Here is a 9598-nt window from a genome sequence, read left to right as displayed (position 1 = left end):
TTCAATTCAAGAAACAGAAATACTCAAACCAAAGACAGTTCTTTAGAGCCTGATGGTAAAGTCTCCTACTTCCAACTTCACCACTTGTAGTTCAGTAATAAGGCATTTCCAGCGCATTTCTTTATTTTGCATGGCAATTGGCTATATCCTACAATGAAAAGGGGCTGTTTGGGTTATAACACCCTTTTACACAGAATCACACAGAATCGTCTAGGTTGGAAGAGATCTCCAAGATCACCCAGTCCAACCTCTGACCTAACACTAACCTCCACTAAACCGTATCACTAAGCTCAACATTCAAACGTCTCTTAAAGACCTCCAGGGATGGTGACTCAACCACTTCCCTGGGCAGCCCATTCCAATGCCTAACAACCCTTTCAGTAAAGAAGTTCTTCCTAATACCCAGCCTAAACCTCCCCTGGCACAACTTTAGCCCATTCCCCCTCGTCCTGTCACCAGGCACGTGGGAGAATAGACCAACCCCTACCTCGCTACGGCCTCCTTTAAGGTACCTACAGAGAGCGATAAGGTCTCCCCTGAGCCTCCTCTTCTCCAGGCTAAACAACCCCAGCTCCCTCAGCCGCTCCTCGTAAGACTTGTTCTCCAGACCCCTCACCAGCCTCGTTGCCCTTCTCTGGACTCGCTCGAGCACGTCCATGTCCTTCTTGTAGCGAGGGGCCCAAAACTGAACACAGTACTCGAGGTGTGGCCTCACCAGAGCCGAGTACAGGGGAACAATCACTTCCCTAGACCTGCTGGCCACACTGCTTCTTATACAGGCCAGGATGCTGTTGGCCTTCTTGGCCACCTGAGCACACTGCTGGCTCATATTCAGCTGCCTATCAACCAGTACTCCCAGCTCCTTCTCTGCCAGGCAGCTTTCCAGCCACTCATCTCCCAGCCTGTAGCTCTGCTTGGGGTTGTTGCGCCCCAGGTGCAGGACCCGGCACTTGGCCTTGTTGAACTTCATACAGTTGACCTCAGCCCATCGCTCCAGCCTATCCAGATCCTCCTGCAGAGCCTTCCTACCCTCGAGCAGATTGACACATGCACCTAACTTGGTGTCGTCTGCAAACTTACTGAGGGTGCACTCAATCCCCTCGTCCAGATCATCGATAAAGATATTGAAGAGGACTGGCCCCAGTACTGAGCCCTGGGGGACTCCACTAGTGGCTGGCCTCCAACTGGATTTGACTCCATTCACCACGACTCCTTGGGCCCGGCCATCCAGCCAGTTTCTAACCCAGCGAAGCGTACGCCAGTCCAAGCCACGAGCAGCCAGTTTTTTGAGGAGAATGTTGTGGGAAACGGTGTCAAAAGCCTTACTGAAGTCAAGGTAGACCACATCCACAGCCTTTCCCTCATCCACTAAGCGTGTCACTTGGTCATAGAAGGAGATCAGGTGCGTCAAGCAGGACCTGCCCTTCATAAACCCATGCTGACTGGGCCTGATCGCCTGCTTGCCCTATAAGTGCCGCATGATGACACTCAAGATAATCTGCTCCATGAGCTTCCCTGGCACTGAGGTCAAACTAACAGGCCTATAGTTCCCCGGGTCTACCCTCCGACCCTTCTTGTAGATGGGTGTCACATTTGCTAGCCGCCAGTCGACTGGGACCTCTCCTGATAACCAGGACTGCCAATAAATGATGGAAAGCGGCTTGGCCAGCTCCTCCGCCAGTTCTCTCAGTACCCTCGGGTGGATCCCATCCGGCCCCATCGACTTGCGTACATCCAAGTGCTGTAGCAGGTCGCCGACCATTTCCTCGTGGATAGTGAGGGCCACATCCCGCTCCCCATCCCCTTCCACCAGCTCAGGGTACTGGGTAGCCAGAGAACAACCGGTTTTGCCGCTAAAGAATGAGGCAAAGAAGGCATTAAGCACCTCAGCTTTTTCCTCATCCCTTGTAACTAAGTTTCCCCCTGCATCCAGTAAAGGAGATTCTCCTTAGTCCTCCTTTTGGTGTTGATGTATTTGTAAAAACATTTTTTGTTATCTTTAACAGCAGTAGCCAGATTTAGCTCCAGATGAGCTTAGGCCCTTCTAATTTTGTCCCTGCACAGCCTCGCAACAGCCTTATAGTCCTCGTGAGTGGCCCGCCCTCTTTTCCAAAGATTATAAACCCCCTCTTTTCTCCTAAGCTCGAACCACAACTCTCTGTTCAGCCAGGCCGGTCTTCTTCTGCGCTGGCTCGTCTTTGGGCACGTGGGGACAGACCGCTCCTGAGCCATTAAGATTTCCTTCTTGAAGAGTGCCCAGCCTTCCTGGACTCCTCTGCCCTTCAGAACCTCCTCCCAAGGGACTCTGCCAACCAGTGTCCCGAACAGCTCAAAGTCAGCCCTCCGGAAGTCCAAGACAGCGGTTTTACTGGTCCCCTTCCTGGCTTCACCAAGAATAGAGAATTCTACCATTTCGTGGTCACTCTGCCCAAGACAGCTCCCGACCACCACATCTCCCACCAGTCCGTCACTGTTTGTGAACAGAAAGTCTAGCGGGGCACCTCCCCTGGTAGGCTCACTAACCAGCTGCGTCAGGAAGCTATCTTCCACACTCTCCAGAAACCTCCTAGACTGCTTTCTCTGGGCTGTGTTGTGCTTCCAGGATATGTCTGGGAAGTTGAAGTCCCCCACGAGAACAAACGCTGACGATTTCGCAACTTCTGCCAGCTGCCTGTAGAACTCCTCATCCATCTCCTCATCCCGGTTCGGCGGTCTATAACAGACCCCCACCAGGATGCTTGCCTTGTTGGCCTTCCCACTGATCCTAACCCACAGAGACTCAACCTTATCAGTCCCAGCCTCAAGTTCCACAACATCAAAACACTCTCTAATATAGAGAGCCACACCACCACCCCTTCTGTGCTGCCTGTCCCTTCTGAAGAGCCTATAGCCAGACATTGCAGCACTCCAGTCATGAGTGGTCCCACCACGTTTCCGTGATGGCAACCAAGTCATAGCCTGCCTGCTGCACAATGGCTTCCAGTTCCTCTTGTTTGTTACCCATGCTGCGTGCATTAGTGTGGATGCACTTCAGTTGGGCCATTGCCTTCTCCCCCGGCCTTGCCATTATTCCCCGACACAGCTCCAACAGGCCTTATTTCAGCCCCGTCCCCCTTCTTACCTAGTTTAAAGCCCTCTCAATGAGCCCTGCCAGCTCCTGGGCTAGGATCCGTTTTCCCCTTAGAGATAGGGACCCATCTGTGGCCATCAGGCCGGGTGCCGAGTAAAGCGCCCCATGGTCAAAAAAAACCAAAATTTCTGTGTTGGCACCAGCCTCTGAGCCACGTGTTAATCAGGTGGCCTTTCCGTGTCCACTCTGTACCCCTCCCTGCTACTGTAGGGATGGATGAAAACACCACCTGTACTCCCGCTCCATCCACTAACCGTCCCAGTCCCCTAAAGTCCCGTTTGATAGCCTTCAGGTTTCTCTCTTCAATATTATCACTGTCAGCCTGGACTATCAAAAGCAGACAGTAGTCAGAGGGGTGAACCAGGTTGGGAAGCCTCCTGGCAACATCCCTGACCCTGGCTCTAGGGAGGCAGCAGACTTCCCTACGGGTAGGGTCAGGCCAACAAATAGGGCCCTCTGTCCCCCTGAGAAGGGAGTCACCTACAACGATCACCCTTCTATCTTTCTTGGTGGAGGCAGTCTTGAGGCGTGGCGTCAACCTCCTCGCCCTAGGTACCCTCCTGGGTAGACTTTCTACCTCATCTTCACCCACCGGTCTCTCAAGCTCTAGGGCCTCAAACCTGGTGTGTACGCGCACCTGGGAAGGTGAGGGCAGTAGGGGGGGGCGTCGCCTGCAAGGTCGAGCAGGGACCCGCCTCCATTCCTCCTCAACTCCTAGGTCCCCCTCCCTCTGCCCGACAGGGCAGGGGGTCCACCCCCATTTGGGGTGTCTCACCCCGCTACCTCTCCTTCAGGCCCTGCAGGGAGTCGCTCCACCAGTCTATCTCCCGCTCACGCTCCCTGATAGCCCTCAACCTCTCCACCTCCTCCCTGAGCTCTGACACCAGGCGGACCATGTCGTCCACCCGCTCGCACCTCACACACACGGCGCCTCTGCCTCCCTCAGACGGCAGCAACAGGCTCAGACACTCCCTGCGTCCAGAGACCTGAACTGCCGCATTTTTGAGCGGGCAGGCAGTCTGGGCGGTTACAGACTTTCTAGAGAGAGCGCTCTGCCTGGTGTAGACCATTGCAGCCCAGCTAGCGGGCCACAGCCGTTAGAGGGGGTGTTCGTATGGGCGGCGGGGGAGGAACGTTCTGCGCCCTCCTCCCCCCCTGCTCGCCCTGCCTGCGCCAACTGCCGCGCCGCTCCCTTCTGACGCGCCACGCCCTGTTGGTTTGCCCGCCCTGTTTGCCCACCCCGTTTGCCCGCCCTGGTCGCCGCGCTCCCTTAGGGGCTGTTTTTGAACGGCCGGGGAGGGGGCGCTGCTGGCTCAGCAAGCAGCAAGAACTTACATCTTCTCCTAGGCCGTTCGTTCCTACAGCACCAGAGCCTTAAAGTGTAATTTCTGTCTGGACTTTATGAATATACTGGGAAAAATTAAGGCTGCCATCAGATGAGCGTTACTACGCTAAAGAACTGCAGCATTAACTCCGAACTTCCTTCGCAAAGCTGATTCAAAGATTACAGTAACCCAAGTGTGGTCAAGATGCCGATATACACACGTGAAGCTCCTCACGTGGACAGAACAAACTGTGGTTTGAACATGTAATAAGTGGTGACTAAGTCCATGCCTTCGGATTTACTGCAATCAGCTATCACACCACAGGAGAACCGACTTGCTGACACTAGATGTTAATAAACATTACTTAAGACACTACCATAAATCATAATGCACCATTTATAGTGCAAATATGGGTTGGAAGCCTTTCCGTTTAGTACTTGAAACAGGCTTAATTATCAGGACTGCGAGGCCATCCAAATGCCTCTGGTTCTCTTTCAGCATAAAGGGAGTGCCTCTGTGCGTTAGTTCTCATTACGCACTTCTGGTATGCTCCATCAAGACCCATGAAACACAAAGCTAATAAATTTGTTCATCTTGGCTGTGGTTAGTAATTCAGGGAACAAGAAAGCGAGGGTGGGAGGGATGCTGCTTCTGTTTCAAGATCTTTGCAGAGCAGTAAGATGCGACTGTTTCTTTGCAAAAGGTGTCGTGATCTTTCATTTACTATTACAGGCTGTGATAGCTGTGAATTTATCTCTGGGTGGAAATTTGCTTCTTAGAATCGTTTAATAACTTCATTTAGGAGGTTGTTATAAAGACCCACCCCTGTTTTTCTGAATCCTTAGTCAGTTGATGATGTCAGCCTGAAAGATCTTCCTCTGTCACAACTTCTGTCTTGATCACATCTGGCAAGCCGATTTCCTTTAAATCTCTAAAATTCTGTATGTTTTCTTCAGTCAGATAAGAGGAGCTCACAAGCTCACAAGCCACTTACTTAATACAGTCAGGATAATTATTCTCAGAGGATAATTATAAAGCGGGGAAACCGAGGAAGGGCAACATGAAGTAACTTGACCCAGTTCTCCCAGAGCACAGTGGCAGAGCTAGCAAGAGATGGCAGCTGTCCCAGGCCCCTTTTATCCCCGCTCCATCTTTTACGTGTAGTATTATGAGAGAGCTCGGGGATGTCGCACAGGCCAGCAGGGACAGCGGGTACTTCTGCTGTGAACGCTCCTGGCTACCCCACACACCAGCTATGGAAAGGTGACATCGAGAGACGAACACTGCCACCTCAGGGTTATTTTCGAGTGCACAGCACAAACTCTGGCACAGTCAAGAAATGCCACTGCAAACTTCTGTCTACAGCCAAACTTACTCCAAACATCTCCACTTTGGTATCAGCATGGAAATCAAAAGAGCACAATCTCTGGATATCCACAGTAACCGCTGCAAAGGCCTTCTTCTGAGTAGAGCTCATTACCTATAAATCAAACCCTGTAAACAACAGCAAGGAGAGAGGTGGAATTCTTCTGCCCTGTCACAAATCAGTCTGATGCACTGACGTATCTGAAAGCTGTTTCTGATTTTATGGGGAGACAGCTGGAAGAGCCTCAAAGTAATTTTTCTCTGCTTTAACTTGCACACTGCAAAGAGGAACAAGAGCATTAAGCGGCGTTGCAGAATCAATAGTTATGGTGGAATTTATTGGTTTGATGTCAAGGCCAATTAGCTGCAAGTGGAATTAGCACATACCCTGTGCAGGAAGACGAGTACGTGTTCTGCCCTAGGTCGGAAAGATGTTGGCTACGAAGGTGCTCCACACAGGTGTGCACAGAAACGTCTTAATTAGCACCACATTTCCCAGCGCTGAAAAACCTAATGCTGTTTTCTCCCGGTACACAGGAGTCCGCAGCACAGACCTGATCTGCACAGCGTGGCAGGAAGGAGTGACTGAGGGTGGTGACACCGACGGACCAGATCCAACGTGCCATATGGATTGTACATCTAAAAAAGGCTGCATTTGGCTAAGCAAACTACTCACCATGTGTTGGAGAACCGTGCTGGCTGAGATCAACTCAAAATGCCATCTTACCTCTACACCTTTCCATTACTGGCCTGACTTATGTCAAAAGAGGTTTTATTCCATTATTTACTGCATTTCATGGACTAATGTACTCCATGCCTGGTTCGGCTACTGAGGACGAGTTCAACACTTAAGTCCTGCTGGAAGATTAGGTGCTTTTGAGGAGAAGACAAGCACAGATGCAGAAGTGAGATAAAAGGAATTGACTACATTAATTTTACGAAACTTTAAGATCCCAAAAAAGCGAGAAAACGGTGTTAATTTTCAGGACCTCTGGTGTAAGGTGGTGTTAAGCTGAATGCTTTTGCACCAGCTTACTCCACACTTGCATCTCACCCTGGCAATAGCCAGCACTGAGAAAGTCCTTGCAGAGCCCAGCTCCAGCCAGAAGTGTGAGAGCACAGGGAAGGAGGCAGCACTACGGCTACGCCAGCTCCCCACGCATACCCCTTCTGCTCCCCTTTTGGACCTCAGCTCATCTGCAAGGCTTTCAGGACAAAGGGGACCTCTTCTCTTAGTTTATTAAGGCCAGCAAGATGCAGAGAGTTACTTTGCAGCCTGCAACCTGCACACAAGCACTGCAGTCACTTTGAAATACAACAAACTTTACAGGAAGCCTTGGTGCACGTGTCATCTTTTGTGCTACGGTGTGTAACCCTTGGTGGGCAGCAGATCTCAAGGATGTTGAAGGCAGCTGCAGTGACTCCTGAGATGAGGAATGCTGCCCCAAATGCACCACAGATGACACTCTGTCACTCAGGGTCACCATTTAGATGAGAATGGAGGCGTACAACAGAATCCCTTGGACCTACACAACAACCTGCGCAAATTATCCCCCAAATTGTAACTTCCCCATATCCAGCAGCATGTTGTGACATCCTCACTCCTAGAACAATTCCTTGGTGTACTTTATTATTTTTCATTTTATTCTGGAATCAACTCTGCATGCATTTGGCTGAGGTGAGGCACCATTGTAGCGGTGGAAACAAAAACCTACTCGTTGTCGCAGAAGCACAGAAGCAACCCAGCCGAGGTGATCAGCCATGTCCTGAGCTGCAATAACAAAACTCAGGAAATCCCACACCCCTACACTCAGCATCTACACGAAAACCTTGAAGCCGTTTTGCCTCACGCTGCTTTTGCAAAAACAGCCTTAGCTACAACCTGACGTAGTAGCTACTGCTGAAGTAAATGTACTAACAGTGCCATCCAGAGGTATTTCAGCGCAGTGCACACCTCTGGGTCAGCAAGAAATACAAGGGAGGACCTATGTACCAATAGCAGACTTAAAACCAGCCACGAAATAATTATATTTTCTGTTATTTTTCATATCAACTTTCATCCAGTTGCTTTTTTCCAGTCTCTTTCAATACTCACTGTGTCTTTTAATTTCCCACGTATACTAAATCAACCACTCTTAAAAACATATGCATCTCCAGCCTCTTGGAAAAAAAGGAACTATTTTATTTTACTCAAAATTGGTAAGAATAGGACTGGCACCACATGCTCAATTTTGAGAGGCTCACCTGTATTTCATTGCCATACAGTAATATATGATTTTGGATAACAGCAATCGCGCATTGAAACAGGACATTTAACAGTGGAAAACGATCTTTTTTTCCCCTACCTATAACAGCTGTGACCTCCTTTCAGATTTTAAATTATGGCTCAAGCTTGATATAAGAAAACGCTTTTCAAACATATGATTATATATATTTGTGTGTGTGTGTGTGCATGTTCATGTCTATACATAAAAATGTACGCCAACTGCCAGAAAGCTTTCAGTGCAGCATCACCTGTGGCTTATTTTTACAGTGGGCCACGTATGTCACAGGAGATGTCTGTTGAGCAGCCTAATTTACCTCTGTTTTCAGAGATAGCTCCTTCACTGATGCTCGTATCTGTGCAACATTAAGATGTGGAGTCACTGAATGCTGTCTGGTGATAGCCATCAAGATCAGAGAAAAACCAAGTGCTGAATCCTAATTCTCTCCTTTAGGCAGTTAATGGGATTACACAGATAAATAACCCCAACAGCACAAACTACATACTTTCTTTCCCCAAAATCATTTCCTGGTCCATCAGAATTATTTTATCAATTTACATAAGCTAAAATTGAGAGAGCAAATCACTTGATAACTAACAAAACTACATTTCAGACAGCCTACGGCAAGCACCATTCCCACTTGCTGCATCCCTCCCAAAAATTGTTCTTTTACAGTCTCAGTATTTGAAAATGAAGAAACACTAAAAATATAAATTATGTCAAATTACAAATGCTGTTACTGAACCGTGCCTACTGCAAAGAGGTATGGTTAAAAGGAGATTTTGAGTGTTATGGAGTCCAAATGTTAAATGTAAGGACCGATGTCTGCATTGCATTTGGAGAGTCACCTTGGGCTGACTTCAAGCCTTATCTTGCCTGAGCAGCAGATAGTGGCTTAATTTTCCATTGGGCACCCCTGGAGCGTGCCCTGTTTATAACTGCACTCAGGTCTGCTGTCAAGAGGTACAAGGAGCAGCTATTGATAGCTCTTTGGTCAATGAACGCACAGGATCACAGAGACACCTGCACAGGGAAAGCTTTGAAAGGCCAAGGTGAGCAAGTCTGCAGAAGCCTGCTCTGTTTAAGATGGGAAGAGGAGAAACAGCTTTCACATTCCAGACTTCTCAGTGCTGAATATGTATCTAGAGAAAATAGGAGACATATGGAGTCCTTCATAAAGCTGTGAGAGATGACCCACAGAGATCACTGAGTAGATGTCTAATTTTACATCTTGACTCTGCTAGAAGTTTCAGATGGATCTGATATCAAGTGTACAACACTTACACACAGTAGTTAAAAAAAAAAAAAGAAACAAATTAGTTCCATGCACTAAATGTGATGCAAAATTATAGCAGTAATTAAGAGGAAAATATTTCTTGAAAAGATCAAAGAAAACAAACCTCTCCCATCCTGCCGTTTTCATACAGAGTCTTTTCTCAAAATGCATTTTGCAAATGAAAATGTCAGCACCCACCCAAGCCTAGTGGCTGCCCAAGGAAGTAGTTGTTCAGTCA

General features: G+C 48.7%; 1 protein-coding gene across 6 annotated transcripts in view; it reads right to left on the bottom strand.

Annotated features, from left to right (window-relative positions):
- The window catches only part of LOC121073346 (phospholysine phosphohistidine inorganic pyrophosphate phosphatase), a 171285-nt gene that overhangs the window by 135120 nt on the left and 26567 nt on the right, over positions 1–9598 (bottom strand). Inside the window, exon 7 of one of the 6 annotated variants that reach the window (XM_040564184.1) lies at positions 4355–6098. The exons of 4 other annotated variants lie outside the window; for them this stretch is intronic. In XM_040564184.1, coding sequence (XP_040420118.1) covers positions 6041–6098 — 58 coding nt within the window. In that variant the 3' untranslated portion in view covers positions 4355–6040. Of the gene's footprint in view, positions 1–4354; positions 6099–7985; positions 9227–9598 lie in introns of those variants that run through there. One more of the 6 variants, XM_040564185.1, reaches the window with a different exon arrangement.

This window comes from Cygnus olor, chromosome 7 (assembly GCF_009769625.2).
Source record: "Cygnus olor isolate bCygOlo1 chromosome 7, bCygOlo1.pri.v2, whole genome shotgun sequence".
Classification (NCBI taxonomy): Eukaryota; Metazoa; Chordata; class Aves; order Anseriformes; family Anatidae; genus Cygnus; species Cygnus olor.
The sequence above is the reverse complement of the archived record's forward strand: the minus strand, read 5'-3'. Positions and strand labels throughout refer to the sequence as shown.